At 40.9% G+C, this 21083-nt stretch overlaps 1 protein-coding gene across 1 annotated transcript in view; it reads left to right on the plus strand.

Moving 5' to 3' along the window:
* Nucleotides 1-21083, plus strand: part of clstn3 (calsyntenin 3) — a 30454-nt gene that overhangs the window by 2753 nt on the left and 6618 nt on the right. The window contains exons 3-15 of the mRNA XM_049583588.1: nt 1676-1798; nt 3609-3819; nt 4115-4323; nt 5424-5573; nt 7478-7663; nt 7752-8039; nt 8981-9093; nt 12123-12282; nt 13124-13183; nt 13320-13468; nt 15488-15636; nt 19105-19331; nt 19464-19625. Of these exons, the coding sequence (XP_049439545.1) occupies nt 1676-1798; nt 3609-3819; nt 4115-4323; nt 5424-5573; nt 7478-7663; nt 7752-8039; nt 8981-9093; nt 12123-12282; nt 13124-13183; nt 13320-13468; nt 15488-15636; nt 19105-19331; nt 19464-19625 (2187 nt within the window). The remainder of the gene's footprint in view (nt 1-1675; nt 1799-3608; nt 3820-4114; nt 4324-5423; nt 5574-7477; nt 7664-7751; nt 8040-8980; nt 9094-12122; nt 12283-13123; nt 13184-13319; nt 13469-15487; nt 15637-19104; nt 19332-19463; nt 19626-21083) is intronic.

Below are 21083 nucleotides of genomic sequence, written 5' to 3' on the forward strand. Positions count from 1 at the left end.
ATCATAATTTTGCCAATTTCAGACTGTTTTATTCGTGTACAGCTGCTTCTGTCTGGAAAAGGTGTTGAGATCTTTTACTCAAGTACAAGTCGCTGCAGCTGCAGCTGACAATTATTCTAATTTTTGGTCAAGCTGCTGATTATTGTCTCGATGATTTGGTCTGTTAAGTCAGGAAATAGTTAAAAAATACCCGTTATACTTTCCTAGAGGCCAGTTAATGCCTTTAAATTGCTTATTTTGTACTACCAAATGAACAAAAACTCAGAATCATTCTCCTATTGTCACATAAGACAAAGTAAAGCAGCAAATCCTCTCATCTGAGAAGTTGGTTATTTTTACTTAAACGATTAGTAATTTACCAAAATAGTCGATGATTATTTTCCTGTGGGCTGGTTAATTACGTTGAATCATTTCAGCTCTAAAAGTAGCATTACCTCAATGAAAAAATATCCAGCTCCGGATAATAGTCCTGCATTTGAATTGTACTTAATTTTTTTCCCCCAAAGAGCAACTTAACACCCTGTTTTAGCTCCAACTAATACTCATTAGACAGAAGAATAGCTTTTGTCAGAGTGGTGTATTAAATTTTCGGATTATTATTACTGATGTGTTGCTGTCTATGCAGCATTTTAATACTGTAGCTGGTTGAGCTAATTTTAACTAGTGGAAATACGTGCCATATAAATGTCAGTAAAAGTGCAATATGAAATGTAGTGGAGTAGAAATTTCTAGTAGCATCAGTTGGACATACCCCAATAAAGTACCTTTCACATTGTAGAATTTGTGCTTGAGTATTTGAACTTACTCCACCACTGAGAAAAACACATTTATATTCTGCAGTGAGGTTTTTTTAAAAAAAATCCTATTGGCTCTATAATCGAACAATTTCAAGCAGTACGCAGCCCTGTCTTTGAAGAGAAAGAAGTTTGATCAGATTCAGAACCAGCAGCATTTTCCTCCTCTCACATACGATTCGGCGCAATTAGTTCCAGTCAGATTTTCTGGAAAATTCACTGTGAAGACAACAAAGCAATTGCTAAACACAAGTTTTATGCCTCTGTCTGATTTTCAAACTCTGTATCCTCAGCGTTAAAGAGATTGAGGACAACAGAGGGTAGGCACTCTGAGGCTTTTGTTTTTGCTCTTTGCTGGGGTGTAAAATCGTCATCCTTCTGGCTCATTAACTTGCCCTTTGATCACTCAGCGCAGAACATTCAGCACAAGGATGAATAATTAATTCGCAATTAAAGGTTAAATTCACAGTAAACCTCAGGCATTAGATTTGGACTTGGCTGTTTTTTCAGCGTGTTATTGTGCGCCGCCTGTGGCAGGCCAGTTTGGCTGATTGATATGAGCAATATAGCTCTCTGTGTGTGATAAGGTGAGATCTGGCTGGCTTTAATTATACTGCCAACCAGGAAGGTGTGCAGAGAGGCGCTTCATGTGAACAAGAGGAGGAGGTCTTTATGGAGAGCGAGGAAGAAAGAGGGGAAGTCCGTGAGGGTGTGAATGTGATTAAACAGTGTCCTTGTGGTCACATATACATTGTGTGTTTTTCCGCTCATGCTCACCATGTCCTCGCCCCATAATGGAGTGTTAAAAATAGACACGTTGGTTCCTTCTAATTGCTCCATTTAACCCAAAGCCTCTTCGGTCTCTTCTCTGTGCCGTTCAGCCAATAAGCACAAGCCATGGATCGAGACAGAGTACCAGGGGATTGTCATGGAGAACGACAACACCGTGCTGCTCAACCCCCCTCTCTTTGCCCTGGACAAAGATGCTCCACTACACTACGCTGGTAACACCAACTGCATGGGAGAATATAGCATGAGAGGGCTGGCACAGAAAAATGCCCAAAAATTATTTGAACTTTTTCCATGAATTCGCCTGAACATCCACAGAACTGGCTGCTGTGAAAAATAGGTCAAATCAAGTGCTCGCACTGCCAAATTGAAATTCACATCGCCAGGCCAAATTGAAAATTATCTCACCAGGCCTTGCTTTGGCTTTAATAGTAAACATGACGCTGATTTTTTTAGAGAGAGAAGTTTGGAGCTGTCACACAGCTTCCATTTCCAGCCGTATTTCCCAGTAGACTAGTCTAAATATTAAAGGCAATGTATTCAGTCACAGAGTCCACTATTTTTAGACCATCATAGTGTAATTCAACCCTTCATTGCAGGAGCAGCAGCGCTCCTGCCTCTGCAGCCCGATGAAATAAGGTTATCATGTTTGCAGTCCTGGAAATAACCGTGTTCAGTCAAATTATAACAGGTCGGCTAGAGTTACTCCAGCGCTCCCTGAAATTTATTGGGCTCGTGTCAAGAAGGAAGAGGAAATTAGCTGTTTGAGCAAGAAACCCTCCCTACCTTCAACTTATGTCAGCCGGGGAAGATCAGCTCGTATATTAATATGGTTTTATTCTGGGTCTCAGCTGCAATCTATTTTATTCTGTCCTTATAATGATTGTATGAGATAAAGTGCCACTTAAAGGAATCCTCCAGATATCTGTCTGCTCTCTTAATATTTTCTGAAAAGGTCTGGATGATATGACTTAAAATCGACTGAATATTAGGATAAACTGTCACATTTTATACATCATTATTTCCCTTCTCATGGAAGCTCCCTTCTGACTTGTTTGTCCATGTCAATACAGCACAACCACTTAGATTGTGGACATTTGGACTGGACTGAGGGCTTATTGATTGATTGAAATTCTAGTTATATGTCACAGAAAATGCCTCCAATACTGCCTAAAATGCAGGATCGGGTATAGGCAAGTACAAGTCTATGTACCAATCTGATGCCACATGATGTATTGATAAACTTTAAAGTAGTCTCACACCTGGATAAAATGATGTATGGGATCAGGGCTCAGTGTCGACTAATATGCAAGTACAGGAATCAAAATTAGTATCGGGAAGGAAGAATGGTATCGGGACATCTCTTGTTAATAGCACTTCTCAAATCAGGATTACAAACTGCATCTTAGAAAAGGAAACAGAAAGAAAACATTAAGATAACGTAAATGATTGGGATGATAAGAAGAAGAAGACACTGGGCACAGAAACAATACTTGATAAAGAGTTTTTAGTGGAGATTTAACAGAATCTCCGAGGTAGCAAGATGAATTTTAAAAGGGAGGCTGTTCCAAAGGTTGGGGGAAATACATGATCTTTAGTTTTGTGTCCAGACTGCAGAGTTTTTGCAGCAGGATATACAGTTGTGTGCAGGTATGGGAGGCCACACAAATGTAAGCTGGAGCCAGACCTGGAGTGCTTTAAAAGTAATGAGTAAAAACTATTCTAAAATCAAGCCAATGCACAGAAGGTTAATTTGGTGTTTGATAATCTCTCTTATTTGTTAAAACTGCAGCATTCTGCAGCCTTCGTATCTCAAGCAGGTAAAAGTGTGTGTCACAGTAATCAAAGGAAAATGAAAGCATTAATGACTTTTTCCAAATAAGAGAGTGATGAAAGGTAATCTGAAGTTATTATAATGCATATCTTAGACAATTTATTTTTTAGAATTTGATTCATAGTGTCTATAATTTGTTTTTATTGCTCTGTTCTGATATGATGAGTTTTCTTCCTGCGTCCGTCTCTCAGGCGAAATCTGTGGCTTCCGGGTTCATAACGGCCCCTCAGGTTCAGGCTCAGTCCAGTTTGAGGCAGTGGTTCTGGACCGCTCCACTGGCGAGGGCCTGGTTCGGTCCAAGGAGCCGCTGGACTGTGAGAGTCAGCGGGAGCACAGCTTCACCATCCAGGCCTATGACTGCGGAGAGGGACCTGATGGAGTCAACAGCAAGAAATCCCACAAGTGAGTCCATTCTCTCATCCTCCCAAAAACACAGGGTGTCAGGAGAACCTTAAAAAGTCCTGAAATGTCCTTGATTTAATTATACCTTAAAAGTCATTAAGTAGTCTTAGATTTGAAATGTGAGGTCTTAATTGCCACAAACAGACACCCTGTTTCAAACAGACAATACTGAATATTTAAACAGTAATTACAGTCACTATCTGAGGACTGTTGTTTCACTTCTGCTTGCTGTTGTTACAATAATCCATCTCTCTCTCTCTCCTTGTGTTTTGCTTCCCACTCCTCCCTCCCTCAGGGCCACCGTGCATGTTCGTGTAAACGACGTCAACGAGTTCTCCCCCGTGTTTGTCGAGCGTCGCTACGAGGCTTCAGTCCCAGAAGGACGTCTGTTTGACCGAATCGTGCGCGTGGAGGCTCTGGATGCCGACTGCTCCCCGCAGTACAGCCAGATCTGCTTCTATGACATCATCACTCCTAATGTGCCCTTTGCTATCGACAACGATGGTGAGATATGTTTTATCTTGTCGCAGTAAATCAGTGGGTGTCGGACTCATGGACCTATTAATATTTGTCTGTCTGCTACAGAAATACAATATCCCCACCAGTCACCACATTATTATCCTCATATTCTGTCTGCGCTATCTGCTGTGTGGCGTTGGTTGCAAGAATTATTGCTAAATTCAATATTCAACTCCTAAACTCCGGATGCCCTCAATACATGAAACACACACACAGCAGACGCTGCTGGAGTATTGATGTCTGCATAGCGACAGAGTATTAAGAATTGCAGGTACTTAATTCCTCGCATAGGTAGAAGCCAAAAGATGTTAAAATAGACTTTGTGTGGGCGGACTATTGTTCTGTCTCTGCAAAAACGTGTCTGCAGCTGTTCAGTTCAATATAACATCCTTTTTGTTCCTGGCTGCTTGTAGATTCCCTAAATTCTTTTTCGTAATTGTATCCATTGACTGGTCGGTGGGAGATCAATTGTAATGTGACACAGCAGCAGAAGAGGACCCTGTTTTAGTATGACTCTGCAGAATCTTCCTGGACTTGGAGGATTTTGCAGAGCAATGAGCAGCTCCTTTCTTTTTTCGATCAGACTGGTACAGAGACCTTTTGTTCCAACCTTGTTCGCACGCTCTGGGCTTGTCATTGTCTATTTTCTTTTTTTCCTCACTTTGTCTTCTCTGTTGCTACCGCTATCTCTTTCATCCCTCTGTCTCTCCTCTTGCCATGTCACACCATCTTCTGTCTTACCTATTGTCTGTCAGCTGGCATGCTGAGCGCTGTCAGCCCATCGCAGTTGCTCGCTGTTGCCTTTATCTGTAAAAACAGGAAAACCCTTCATATTTCATTCTGTTCTGTGCAATTTGTCTTCCTCTGTTTTCACTTTCTATTCCTGGACGTAGTGCATGGAGCAGGATAGTGGCTCTGTTTTTGTGTACGTGTAGCGAAAGAGGCTTTATCAATGAGCGTTCATTTGGCTTTCAATCACGCAAGCTTGTTGTTGATGACTAAGCCTGCTATTTCTGTTTCCCTTTTATTCTCGTGTTTCATCATTTCTTGTCCCGTCTTTCTTTGTCTCTGTCTCCGTCTCCTAGGTAACATTAAGAACACAGAGCCGTTGGACTCGAAGCGCGAGCGTGTTCACACCTTCTGGGTGACTGCCTTCGACTGTGGAAAGAACCGCGCTCAGGCCGATGCCCAGGTTGTCGTCACAGTCAAGCCGTCCTGCAAACCCGGCTGGATCGGTAATCAATGTTACACATCTCTCTCTTTCTGTCCCGATTGTCATGCTTGGATAACTGCTGCGCGACTACAGAGATGTGTTTCAGTCAATTAATTAGTCAAATCTATCACTTTTAGTTGGAATGTGCGTGGGCTTGAATGAATCACCTGTCAAGAGCTGAGTTTTAAAGATGTAATGCTCAAGCTGAAAGTAATATCAAGGGAAGGCAATTAATTTAACTGTGATAATATATATTTATGGAATCATAGATACTACTACTACTACTACTACTACACTTCCTCTGGATTGTCTGACCTCTTCCTTTAAGCACAGTATGTCTGTCTTGCCTGACATTTATTCAGCTTTATGTACATTGAAAATATGTATATCATAATGAGAGAATGTAGGGGAGACCGGGGGGAATCCCTCTGTGACAAGAGCATCAGAAAAACACAGATTTTTTAAATGTGAAACTACTTAATTCAGTGTTTTTAACGGTTTAAATCACCGGGTCCGTTTGTTTTGAAGAGAAAGAAACCTCTGATGATTCGGCTCCTGGCTAAAAACCTCCTGAATGTCCTGATCTTAATTTATCAAAGAAAAAAGGTGAGCACACATTAGCAAGTGCTGGGCTAGCAGCCGTCTTCAACATACCAAACAACATCGGAGAAACACAGATTTGTAACGTTAAACTGCTTTATTCAGTGTTTTTACCAGTTTAATCACATGGTCTGTTTGTTATGGAGATAATGCAGCTCCCAGTAAGAACCTGAACACTGAACACTGAAGGAATTCCAGCCTGGAAAAGTTTCAGCTGGTTGTAATGTGCCATCCTTGCAGCTAGATGCCACTAAATTCTCCAAAAACTTACACACTTGACCTTTAAATTATTAGGAAAAAATATGTATTTTGATGTTGCCAAGTCAGACACTATTGTCATTGTGTCAGGGTCAATTGTAACACCTCTTCCCCACTGAACATGATGCGGACAAGTGAACATCACATTGTTTCACTTCTGATGATTTTGATGAAAGATACCCTAATCTGCTCTGTGCATCAGGGAACAGGAGAAGGGACATGTCGTTTGCTTAAAAAACGCTTGCATTGACTCTGGTAACAGCAAGCCGTACCTTAGGCTCGATCAGGGCTCAATAGGCTCACTGAATGTTCATTCATTAATTCAAACCTTTATTTAAAACTCAGGAAAACAATTGAGGGAGACGCTCATTTGCAATGATGCCGAGCATGAACAAAGACATTAAAAAAAAAAAAAAAAACACAATTAGCAAACAAATAACCATCATTCATATCAATTAAAACAGAAATGAAATCATACAAAACAACAAACAACAATAGCAATAAACGATCGCTTGAAGTAGAATGTAGAATGCTGCTGTCTCTCGTAGTGCATCTGGACAGACTGTGCTCGCTTGCTGTATGCTAGGAAGAGGTGTTACACAGCGTTAAAATTACAGCCAAATGTACCACCCATGCCACAACCAACCTTGCTGGCTAGGAACAACAAAGCTAACATTTGACAGAGATCAAATGTTAGACAGCAGAATGGTCATCAAAACTAGACTGGTGTATAATAATAGACATTAAATGTTACGACAGTGTGAGGAAAATACTGTAGATGAAAAGATTACTTTCATACCAAAAAAATTAGTCAGTGACACCAGTTTGTCTTGAGAGGGATTGTCACAGATGATGTGCCCAAGTTTTGTGGTTCTGTCTCAGTTCTGATTGGTGCAGTTTGAGATGTTACAATTGCCCCCATCTCCAGGTAAATAATACGACAGACTATGAAATTAATTGAAGAACCTTATTGCCATAACAGGACCATTACAGGACTCTGCCTTTTCATAAGTGTGGGCCTGTTTTTCCCCACTTTTTTTTGTGATTGCACTTTTTTTTTTTTTTTAGGATGGACCAAGCGTGTAGAGTACACACCAGGGTCAGGTAGCATCCCACTCTTCCCCAGCCTGCATCTGGAGACCTGCGAGGAAACTGTGTGGAACATCCAGGCCACCGTAGAGCTCCAGACCGGCCACATTGGGAAGGGCTGCGACAGAGACAGCTACTCTGACAGATCTGTGCGACGGCTGTGTGGTGAGTTCTAGTTTACTCCTCAAAATGTAAATATTAAGACGGTGGGATGATGTTTTATTAATATCCCCTCTCACTTTTTCCTCATCAGGTGCTGTCAGGGGCGAAGTTGACCTCCTCCCACCTCCATCTCCTGCTGCCAACTGGACCTCAGCTCTGCCCACGCTCCCCTCCTCTGATTCATCTTTGGTCTTCTCCTTTAATGGATCCAATCACGTTGCTGTGGTGCCAGATTCGGTTGTGTCAGCATTGTCCGGTGACCACTTCACTTTGCAGCTGTGGATGCGAAGGGGAGGTGCCAACATCCAGCCTGCGACCACTCAGACCAGAGGAAGTCGCAAGGAGGAGGAGACCATTGTGTGCAGCACTGTCAAGAATGGTGTGTGAAGCTTTGTTTATACTCGATGAGACACTGTGGCGTGAGCCTTTGTAGATGGCAGGCAAGCTGCTAACATGCTCAGAGGCATTTACGCTCAGTGCGTTGTTTGTTGTAATATGCTCTGAAATGCCAGGGGGCGCCACTCTTTCCACAACATTTTTCCACGTGTCACAAAATCCCCTTCTTTCCCTAATGTGCTGGCCTTTTCTCTCCATGAATTTATGACCATTTAACTGAAATATAGAGTACAATTAAACTGATGTTGATTTTTTTAGGTGGCAAAAATACGTTTTGTTGCTGCCCCCCTGTCCACAGCAGTTCATTGCTTAGTTTCCATGGTTGCACTCCTGCCTGATTCTCCAAAAGGGGACATGCTGACTGCCATCTATTGTATGTAATGCACTAACTATGGATAAGTACCTCATACAGCCCCACTTGAAAAAATCCAAACTATCCCTTTAAACCCCCTGAAGGTTACACATTCAAATCCCCAGAGAAAGCCAAGGCTGAAAGAAACAAAAAAAAAAAATACGTAAAGCTGTTTATAGCCTCAACAACTACTATCAAGGTGCTCTTGAGAGAGACACTTAACCCTCAGCTGCTCTCCACTTGAGCAGCCAAGTGGAGAGCAGCAGTGGAACAGTAAACCGCTGTAATTGGGCCAGGCAGAATATTGTGTGCATCATGTGAATATTTTTTAAACTTTATGACTTTGTAGGGGCAGCGCTAAAAAAGCAGCACGTTCAGCAAGCCTCCCCTCGGGTAGAAACAGTAATAAAATTCACAAGTGAGAAAGATAAAACAGAGATTAAAATCTATATTAAACTCATTTTTATGTCTTATCGAGGTTGTTCTCGGAAGAAGCGCCTGCTGGTGATATGAAGACAGTTTGACAAGACCACACTGACCCACCAATTATTTTCTGTTCCTCTGCTCTACAGATGATTCCTTCTCCCACTATTCCCTCTCCGTCCACGGCTGCCGCCTCTCTCTCTTCTACTGGCCCGACGTCTCAGCCGCACGGCCCGTCAAGTTCTTGTGGAAACTGGAGCAGGTACTGGGGGAGCTGCAACACTTAGCTTTGATGTTCTCACTTGCACCGTGTCTTCAGCATTTGTACCTTTGAAATTAAGCTGAAATGAAGGAAATGCAGTGGTAAGGTGTTATGTCTGCCTCAGGCACTGCTATTTTACCAAGCAACCATCTTCTGTTCATACGTATACAAATGTAAGAACACAGTGCTCCTATACTTTTAAATTTCATATTTGTGTGGATAAAATTCACATGAACTATACACCGAAATGAACTGAAAAAGTTTAAGGGCAAGAGGAAACAAATGAACAGATTTTCTGTATGATTCAGACAGCACACTGGGGGGTGAGGTGGGTTTGTTGTGACTGACGCCACTGGTCCCAGACAGATTGAAGCAGCATGGATTAAAGGATACTGAACAGATACAGAGAAGATTTGTCAAATCCCTCTGTCTGAACCACGATATCTTATTACCCCTTTCTTTTCTGCCCCTCTGTCTGTATGATTTCCCTGTCTTTCCTCTTTGTATTCCCTCCGATATCTGTTAAGAAAGCTCGGGAACGAGTGGTGGATTATCATGTTCTTGTTAATGCACTGCATTTATGTGACAGCTAAAGTTACATGTTACTTTCGAGATTTACACCAGAAACCTGACTAGTTTATGAAAACAAACATTTAGTGTCTAGCTGGGATCCTTTTGTCACGTTTCAGATGTTTACGAGTTGTTTGCAGTTTCCAGCAGAGACGTTTCCCCTGTAACTTCTCAGATGCTTTCATTTTAATACCTGTTTGACCCCAAAAGACATAAAATGATACAAAAATTCACAAAAATGCAAAGATATTTCCTTGTCCATTACTCATCTTACAACCCCTCAGACTTACCCTGTGACACTTTGGTTGGAAAATAACTGGACTAAACTACCTAACTGAAGTTAAATCTAGCTCCTCAACAGCTACATCAATAACAGCAGTAACAATAATGTAATATTGATATACCCGCCCCTCTAGCCATTTCTCTGCAGCACAAGTTTTTTTACGAATAATATTTTAAGTACTTTTTTTAATAGTATATTTATTGAATTTGCAACATGTAAGAAGTAAAAATATCCAGTATTAAACATATACATAGATATCAATGGACAAACAGTTTCAAAATGATTAAAAATGAATACACTAAGTTAAAGGAAAACTTAAGTTTTTTTCAACCTGGACTCTATTTTCATCATCCTTGGATCTTGGTGACAAAGGTTGGTCAAATATTCAGAGACTGCTGCAGCCACAGCGTCGAAACAGGCTGCAATATTATCCCTACTGGCAACTGTGCACCAATTTATGTCCATTAAAATTGCTTGTTTTTGCCACTGACAGGCTCAGATTGTTATTATAAATGTCTGACATTATTATGGAAAGCGCCCTACTGAGAGATGAAACATTTTTCTTTAACTTTCACTGATCTGGTCCTTCTGGTCTGTGTGAAATATTTTTCACAACATCATGTGCATTATTATTCTCCAATATCATGTTCACTTGTTAATAGTAGTAGTGCAATATAAGTTTCTCAGTCATGTGCAATACTATTTCTCACTGTTACATCACATGCAATATAACATCGATTATCAGGAGCAGTCTGGGTTTTTTTCACCATTTTAGTTCATTTTTACTAACTGTTGTACTTATCTTACTCCTATGGTTACTCTATTAGGCACTGGGTTTTGCTTTTGCTCCTTGAAAACACTCCTATCTTGTATATTTGTATATTTTACCAGATATGGTAATACTAGTAATGGTAATACTATACTGTTCTAAAACTGGGCCCAGTGAGTGACCCTGACCCGAGGAACCCACTAGTTGTCTGGTTGGTGCTGGATGTGAATCGTTAAAATTGTGGTTACTGTACTTCGTGTTACTGTAATTTGAAGCATTCCCTGGCACAAGAATTTCCTTTGGGATAATTAAAGTTCAATTGAATTAAATTGAACTGAATTGTTAGTGTGTGTAACCAAGTCTCACTCAAGGAGAAATCTCTCAAAATCTCTTTTGCACATTGTCATAATTAGCTAAATCTTCAGCCAAGCCACTGGAAGTCTTAAATAACCCCAAGATTCGCTTTCTGTACTCCAACCAACTTGGCACTCCTCTCTCCAACTCTCACTAATGTTTCAACTGTTTTTCCCTGCAACAAGTCACCTCTCGTGAGATTTCAGAACGAGACTTCTCCTTGAGCAAGACTTGGTCTCACACAGTAACAAACAGACTAAATCAAGTGAAGGGTACGAAAAACTTTCATTGCTCTGTAGCGTCTTTTCCATGATGTTGTTAGACACTTATAATAACAATCAGAGCCTGTCAGTGGCCAAAAAAAACACTTTTAATGGATTTAAAGTGATGATGCACAAATCCTTGTAGGGATTACATTGCAGCCTGTTTCACCGCCGTTGTTGCAGCTGTCTCTCTATATACTGGACCAATTTCAAAAATTGTCTCCATTAGTCACTTAGATACAAAAAGACAGAAAAATAGGGTACAGGTAGAAAAATACAGATGTTTCTCTTTAATTCCCGTTACATAAATGTTGAAATAATAATATCTAAGACAATAATCACTAAAAAACACCAGATACATTTACAATACCTGGATATTGAACACATATGTTGCTCTACATTCATCTACAACAGTTTTACTAGAGTAGGCGACACAGTGTTGCAGTGGTTAGCATCATCACCTCACAGCAAGAGGGCTCCAGGTTTGAGCCTGGGGTGGGGGGCTCGGACCCTGGGGTGGGGGAGCCCCTCTGTGTGGAGTTTTCGTGTTTTGTGTCAGCGTGGGTTTTCTGCGAGTACTCCGGCTTCCTCCCACAATCCGAAGACATGCAGGTTAACTGGTGACTCTAGATTGCCCGTAAGTGTGAATGTGAGCACATATGGTTATCTGTCTCAGATGTCTGTCTCGGATGTCAGTCTCTGGCAACCTGTCCAGGGTGTACTCTGCCTCTCGCCCAGTATCAGCTGGGAGAGGCTCTCATGTTGACTCTGTGTTATCTCTGTCCAACAGGTGTGTGACAGCGAGTGGCATCATCTTTCCCTCAGTGTCCAGTTTCCCTCAGTAACCCTGTATGTTGATGGTGTGACCTTCGACCCCGCCCTCATCCACGACAATGGAGCCATCCCCAACCCCGCCCCCCACCAGAAGATGCTCATCGGAGCATGCTGGGGTAACACACTGAAATTTATGCTCAGCGAATACACAACTGACATACATTTCATTCCAGCTTAATGATGGATTCTGACAGAAATATATGCAAGCAGGGAGCGAGAAATCCTGTTTTTTTTTCCTCTTTTTGCATAAATGCTATGAGCAGCAATTGTGCAGTTTGCCGCCTCTTTTGCATTCCTCCGTCAATGAAGTGTCATTTAAATCACACATCAGCAAAGATAGCAGACTGCCATTTCTGGCACGAGCACCGGCAACTCAAACCCTCGTAAGGCATCTTCAGACAATCTGCCGAGACATTTTGCCTCGTGCCATTCACTCCCTCATTTCACTCAGTTATAATTTGGTTGATGCATTTTGTCTTTGAGGGCTAATAATATAACTGACTTATCAATTATTCAGGGCAGCAGAACAACACGAGGGCCAGACAGCTATCAGCCACTTACACTCGAATCGCTGGGTAAAATGGGAAACTCTGGCTGCCAATTAGCAGTGAAATACACACACACACATACACACACACTCTCACACACACGTTCGCAGTGTTACACTCACATCCACAGTGGAAGTTGCTCTGCTGCGAGGCAGCAGCTGCTGCTAGATAATGAGGAGATGGTGCTTTTCTGAATATCATCAACAGTTTTCTTGCTTGCATTCTCTCACTTGCGCCTTCTCGTGTCATTTATTTCTTTATTTTATTTTTCCCGTCAACCTCTGGCACCTTCAGGCTCCCTCTCACTTTGTTTTCATACCTCACTACATTTAAATATCTCTCTCAGTGTGCCTTACTGTTTTCTCTTTGTCTATTCCCCTTTGTGCCCCTCATCTTGTTTCCCTCGCAGAGCCTGAAGAGAAGCAGAAGGAGATACTAAACAACACCATCCCAGAGGGTAAAGACTCAGGTGACCTCCCTGTTTTCACTCTGTGGTGTGCAGCCTGTCATTTTGCTGTGTCACTGTTGTTGTATATTATTTATGTGCATTAGAATATAAATGTGGTGTTATAATATGTATTCATACTGGACTGTCTGGTCTTTAGTAAAGTATGTGGGCGGTTATCATGGCCTGTTGTCGGGGGTGACGGTGCGTCCTGGCAGTGTGGAGCCTCACAGTGTGGTGGAGTGTCTGTACGCCTGCAGGGAGGGCCTGGACTTTGGAGACCTTGAGACTCTGGGCTCAGGCATGAAGGTAATGCCTCAGAGAACCACAGAATGTCAAGTTGCTGAGAGAGAGGATGCTCAGAGAGAGTGAACGCATGTCTCAGATACACACATTTAATCTTTTATCCCCTATTGTAACATTTACAGTCAAAATTAAAACATGCCACACTACTCTTCTGTACACCATGCTTTATAAATGTTAACAGCCATCTGGCCTTCACTCAGGCGGTGATCAGTCATGTGACTCATTGATCACCATAGATACTAGCCCTACTAGCCCTTTACTATCAGTACATACATACGAACTTTGACCATCATCAAGATACAAAATCCCATGCAGAATAGACAGAAAAGCATGCTGGCTTATGGCTTACCACATGTAGTAAGACATCCTGGTATTTTTTGCTCACTGTCTTTGACATAGTAGGCTAAGTATTGGAACATACTAAATATTTTTTCTGGCCTACTTAATGGTATGGTAATATGAGTATAGGCGTGTAGAAAACAACATGAGAGTCTGCACACTAGATAAGTGGTTCCAGATGTAAAAAACACACTTTATGTTTAAGTACATTGAATTTGCAGAACAAAGCTTATATTTTGAAGTGCCGTTTCTTGCTGTAGGTTGAGTAAATAACCTTGACAGCTACTCAACAGAGACAGCTAACTACCTCTATGACATGGCCAAATGCAAGTATGACACTGAATATTTTAAACTGTGTGGACCTTGAACTAATGACTGAGGACAAATCTGGACCCTGTGGCTGGACCAGTTGGGAACCACTTCACTTGATAATACTCCCATGAACATAATACATATTTAATGCCAAGTAACTATAGTGCGCAGACTATAGCGCTTAGTACTTCTCATCTGGATGTGTGTGCTTTTGTACAATTCTTTGCATGTCAAACAACATTACCATCATCTTTTGAGAATATTAAATAGTGTTTGATCTTAGAAGATAAAAAATATTCATTATATTTAATTATAAATACAAGTACAAAGCACACAAAATTATAACAGACTTTTCAAAAATGCTCTTTACAAATTGAAATATTTCATCAACTCAGAAAAACTCAAAAAAAAAAGTTGTATTTCTGTTTTTGAATAGGAAGTGTCAAATTATGTACTCCTTTAACCTCATTTATTCAAATCTCTTTAATATCACAATACTCATGCAACCAATTTCAAAGACACTCTTTGGTTGATTGCACCACTTCCCTCATTTGGTTTAAAAATCATTTTTATTCCTATTGTTTTCAAAAAGGTCTGGCTTTTATTTTAGAAGTAAAAATCTCACATGTAACATCATCACTTGTTATGTATTTGCAAGTCACTTTAAGGTCACACTTTTTATTCATTTATTTATCTAATTGATTAAATTATTTAATTGCAAGTTCATACATTTTATTAGCTTGAAATTTACTGACTGCATTATATCCAGTATTTAATGCATATGAGTTAGTTTTTAAAATGACCTTTTTGATTTGTTTAATAAGTACATGACAGTTTTGCTAGAAGGAAAGTCTGAATCTAATTTGCCTTCATTGTCTTTCATTTATATTCACGCTCGGGTTCCTCCTTTCTGTGCACGCATCGTTCTGTTTTTCATATGTGTTGTGTAGGGATGACAGACAGATCTTAAAGACTGAACGGGAGGAATTAATTCAGCAAGCAAAACCTTCATCTTCACATGGGGACCACACTTGAAAAAATGTAATCTTGTCCTCTAATTGCAACATGAGATGTTGGTGTGTTGCCAAATGTGTCTAACCTCCCCTAGTGGTGGTTTGGTGTTTTTGAGACATTTACACGTAAAATGTTTAACATTTTTGTTCAATGTGTGTCAAAGAGGTGAAAAGTAATACGCCTGCCAACATTAATACATCTTTGCTCTGATGTCTCTTCAAAAGAACCTGCATTGAATGAGATTCAAGAAGATAAACCCTTTTTAAAGTTTCCCTTTGTAAAACCTCCATAACAAGATGTCCTTTTATGTAAATGAACGGAAACATAGATTTCCAAGCGTCTGTTTCGGCTTTGCAGGTTCATGTGAACCCCAGCCAGTCAGTGTTGGTGCTGGAGGGAGACGACATCGAGAGCTTTAACCGCGCAGTGCAGCAGGTCACCTACAGGAACTCTCTACGCTTTGCCACCCCTGGAGTCCGACCCCTCAAACTCACCACCTCGCTCAGGTACAAAACACACACACATGCACAAATGGTTCTGTTTATTATTGTGGGTGGACCTCAACATGCATACAGATAAAAATCAGTCATAGAGAAGGCGGAGATACTGATTTCACCACAACAAAATATTCAATAGTTCAATAGGCAAAAGCACACCCTGGTATTTACTGACAACATGGTAACTAACTTGTGTCACACGTCCTTTGATTGAAAGTCATTCTGTGAAATGCAGAAGCAAAGTGACACCCCAAATGTAAATTATCACACTTTAAATCTCTGAACATCACAAATGATAGGATGTGAGATGAAAATGATTTCCTCAAACAGTCTGTGGCTGTCAAATGAAGTGTCAACTGTCTGGACTCTGCTGCCTCTGCTTTACTCCTTTGACATTGAACTCATCAAACATGGACCTTGCTTCAGCTGTGATAAGGACCGGTGTGGCACGAAAGAGATGATGATAGAGGGAATACATCAAAGCGAGAGATAACGAAGAATATCTTATCTTTTCGTTCATTCAGCCATTTGCTTTGACGAAGTAAACTGCAGGTACAAAATTAATTCTGCCTGGTTTTACCTGCAGCTCTTGAGGGATTAACTTTCAGAAACTGTTTGCCTTTTTAGTGGAGACCAATTAAAAATGATTCCTGTCTGTCATCATCTTGTTATACAGAGAGTGCTGGACGGAGCAGTGAGTGACAACAACCCCACCCACATTTAAGGGTACTGTTTGCAGTGGAAACACTAAGGTCTAGGTACCATATCTGAAGGGTTACTTTTGGTTCCAAAGGTACCATACTGAAAGTGTTTGGTGGAAACGGGGCTGTAGTGGCCAAACATGGAATTACAACCTTCAGGTCCATCAAGTGATGCCATGTGACCCAGAAAGATTTTTCCCATAGACTTACAATGTGAAAGAGGTGCCTGTAAATCAGTGGATGCATTTTTTTGAGCGTCACAGCCCCCATGAAATGACTTGTTTCACTAACAGAATTTGATCCATTTGGTGTGATAACATTTGGAAAGTTTAAAAAAGCTGCACGGCTGAATCATTTTATCCCCATTCAAGTTAGCAAAGAGCTAAACAGGGCCGGGCTTTGGGCTGTCGGAAGTCTCCAGCACACTTGCCTTACAGGCCCCAAAATGCAGATGATCTGGGTAATTTCAAACTGCAGGAATTTAATTGTAACTATTATAGGAATGAATGGGTCCCCACCTCTAGGGCTGTCCAGTTCTTTTACACATAAATGTTTCTTAAATGTTGTCTTTAGTCATTTTTAAATGACTGTTTGTAGTGGCTGTTTGGTTGTCTTACAGTAAGTCTGTGCCTGTATTGGTGTTGTAGTGTGTGTTTTTTTCCTCAAAAGCTTAACCAGGGACGAGGTCTGCAAATTAGCCATGACAGAAGTCCCACATACATATTGCATCAGTTGCATTTATTTAAATGTAATAGTGCCTAAATGTGTCGCTCCTGTCGAATAAATTGATAAACTATAATTTTCAAAAGTATCGCACCATCAAATAGAAACTGTATCCCTATTGTTGTCAGACAGACTGACAGTGCAAGACTCTGAATCCCTGGTTCAGTGTGCATCACATTGAATCACCTGGCCATGAAAATAAAAAGCACACTAACTCCATTTCCGGGTCAGTGCTCAACCATGCTTAACAACTGCGAACTGGCTCTCTGGCTTTAGCAGTCACTTTTAGCTGATGAAATATTAATTCAGCTCGGGAAGTACAGTCAAGCGCACATACTATGTGGTATATTGTGTATTTATACTAAAACTAGCTGCCTGCCAACAAATCAGATCTTATCAGAGTCTCTGGCTGCAGATATTACTGCCTTATGGGATTGTTGTTTTTTGGTCCATGTTTTTAAGATTAAAATGATTACCAGGTCACAACTCTGTGCTGGAGGTTTTGTTTTTAAGATCCCAGCGATTCAAGGTCACGGACAGATTTTTTTCTCACTTGGTTTCTGCTCAAGTGTACCGGAGTTGTTGTTTTTTTTTCCTCCAGCGTGTTTTATTGCGTGTGTGAAGATTAGACTGATTTGAGGCCAGGAGTTACCCAGATGGCTGAACAGCAGGCCCTTCTGGAGAGGCCGATAGAAGCAGCTGCTAACTCTGATAGTGGAAATGTAACACACACACACACACACACACACACACACTCTGCTTAATCCCCTTTCAAATGTGATGCTGAATTATAGTGCAGATGAATAAATATATGTAAGCAGCCTGTCATCAATCTGATTTGCTCTCCCTTTCTGGCAGGAAAATTAAATTTGTAACAGCGGAGCTACTGTGGTTAGACATCTGCTATTTTCAGACCAAAGTTAAATACAGTCATGGTGGAATTAGGGAGAAACCATTTCTCTGAATTTAGACCTTTTCGTCAACCACGGTGCCAACTTTCTCAACATTACTCAGCCACATCGTTGCTACTCTGAAAGCAAGAGCCTGCAGCCATGCTAGCAGTGCTTTGAGTTAAATGCTAACATCAGTATGTTAACGTGCTCACAGCGACATCCATTTTGATGTTTATCTTATATACCATCTTAGTTTAACATGCAAGCTTGCTAACATTTACTAATTATCTCTAAACACAAAGTACAGCTGAGGTTGATGGGAAGGTCATAAGGTTTGCAACTATATTGATCAGATGAAAATTTTGATATGATGTCAGCGCTAGATGGAGAGTTAAAGGAGAACTGTGCCCGTTTTACACATCAAAGTATGTTTACAGGTCTTGGGGAGTTGTTTAAAGTCTTTTGTGGCTCTGGAGGGAGCTGTGCAAAGTCTGATAAATATCCTCAAGTGATGTCTCGGTCGGGGATGAAGAGTGAAAAAAAAATCTGTGGGTGTACAGTAAGAAAAAAGTGAGTATACCAGACCTCTGTAGCCCACTCCTCATCTCTGTTTGAGTCTATGGCTCAAGGCTACATTAGCTGCTACCAGTATAACACACCTGAATCTCTGCAGTGCGGTCGAGTTGCATTGTGGGTAATGTAGGCATCAGGAAGAAGAATGTCTGGAATAAAAATGACGATCTCTCCGATTCTGCTGCATCAATTATAATCCTTTTTTTAACTGTCCATTCCATCCAATCTTGCTGTTAGACTTCATCCTGTTGTACTTCCCCCCCTTCACCCCAAATTTTATATTGATCCATTCAGCACTTTGTGGCATTTTTTACTTCAAACCAAAAATGTCAACTTCAAAGTAGCATTTGAGGAAAATTCACGGGGTCATCAAAGTTTGTAGGATTTGTCGTCTAGACACCAGGAGTGTTTGTGCAAAATGTCATTGCAATCCGATAGTAGATATTTCAGTCTGAAGCAACATGGTGGGACAGTTGACAGACTGACATCCCTAGGGCCATGTTGCCAGTGTGACAAAAAAATTGCAAACTTTCTGTCTCTTTTTGTCTCCCCTCTCTGACAACACACACTTCTTTTCTCCTTGCCAGATGTTTCAACGAGGAGAGCTGCCTGTCCCTGAAACAGCTGGAAGGATACCTGGTGGTTCTGCAGCCTGACGCCCCTCAGATTTCTCTGTCTGGGGTCGGCCCTCATCTGGCTCGTCCTGCCCCTGAGTTTGAGGGTCCCCGTGGCGTCCCCCTTTTCCCCGAGCTCCGGATCGTCTGTTCATTGTCTCATGCTGTCAACACGGCTGCACAGGGGATGGAGGGTGGAGGTGAGTCATGAAATAACTCTATTGTTTCATCTTGAAGGAGATTTGGAATATTTCTCATGTTTGTTTAGCACATGTTCAAGTATCTGTGTATGGAAATGAGTGTAAGAGACTATCTGTGGTCTCCTCTCTTAGCTCTGATGTCCGATGCCGTGGCTCACACTTTGGATGGCTGTGAGGTCCAGCCGTTGGGGGAGGAGCTAAACCCAGAGAGGGAGGAGCTTCTGGTTGACATGGATGTTGTGCGAGAGAGGGGACTGGAAATCATCAATACTACTGCTTATATTGCCATCACAGGTACTGTGCCAAAACACATCCTGCGCATTTTATATCTGTCGACTGTTGTCTGTCTTTGATTAGAAAAGAATCATTAAAGGTGTGGATAGTACGTATGAATTAACTGTGGTAAAATTTCCTGCATCTTGTCAGCGCCCAGATCTCCCTGCTCATACGCTAGTGAAAGTCCACACAAATTTCACTGGCTCTTGGGCCATTGCTTGAACTACAGATTGTACTTCATCATTTGTGTATGCCCGCCGCTACCTCAGACACAAAGAGTATAGGAGCGAAATGTGAAGGAGACCAAACTCAGATCAAACTGATCAAAACTAGGCAGTGCTGATCAAATATAAACCAAGATTCTGTTACTGTATTGCATATTTCACGCTTAAAATTTCCTCAAAAACACGTTTTGGTGCGCTGTTTAGCTGTAATATGAACGTTTGTGAACAGGAAGTCGGTACCATGCTGTTTCCTGTACTGCAAAAATAGAGGCTTAAAAAGCTGAGATCAAACAGTAAAACTAAGTAGTGCTGATCAAATATGATCCATGATTCTGTTGTCCTTTTTCTCACCTAAAATATTTTCAGAAACATATTTTAGATTATTGTTTAACTGTAATAAAAGTTTGGTAATTACTGGCCAGCTTCTTCTCCTCTCCTTCTTTTGCTAATTTGTACATGGCTTTTTTTGAAGAGATGTACATTTACAATAATATCATCTTCAAAAACAACATAGTGGTATGGAAACGCTTTCTTGATGATGTGTGGGTTCTCTGGCGAGGCAGTGTTGATCAGTTGAAAACATTTTTCAACTATTTAAATAATTGTTCTGATTTTCTTAAGTTCACCATGGATTTTGATTCCAATCGTATTAGTTTCCTTGATTTGTGGATCATACGTGAGAATAACACACTTTACACTGACCTTTTCATTAAACCTACAGCACGCAATAGTCTACTTAGAGCTGATTCGTTTCACCCTCTCCTTTTAAAAAACAGCCTCCCTTACAGTCAATTCTGCAGGGTTAAGAGGATATGTAGCAGACAGTTTTATTTTTGATAAAAACATGACTGAGATGAAGAAAAAATTCGGTGCGAGAGGTTACAAGTCAACTCAAATTATTTCAGCTGTGGATCGTATCAACGCTAGTCCAAGACCAGATCTGTTTCAGAGGAAAGTAAAAAATAAAAAATCTTCTATTATTTTTTCCACCAAGTATTCTAAACAGTCTGAGAAGATTGAAGGTATCATTAAGAAACACTGGCACATCCTTCAGTCTGACCCTAATTTTCATCAAATTTATACACATCCCCCTCTTGTGGTCTTTAAACGTGGTATCAATCTAAGAGACTATCTAGTAAGATCAGATTTGGCCCTCACTTTGGAATCTAGCCAAAGATTACTTATACCTATCCCGGATGGTAACAGACGCTGTGGGTCTTGTGCTCAGTGCAATTATACTTACTGCTGTAGT

Source organism: Epinephelus fuscoguttatus, linkage group LG8, assembly GCF_011397635.1.
Source record: "Epinephelus fuscoguttatus linkage group LG8, E.fuscoguttatus.final_Chr_v1".
Classification (NCBI taxonomy): domain Eukaryota; kingdom Metazoa; phylum Chordata; class Actinopteri; order Perciformes; family Serranidae; genus Epinephelus; species Epinephelus fuscoguttatus.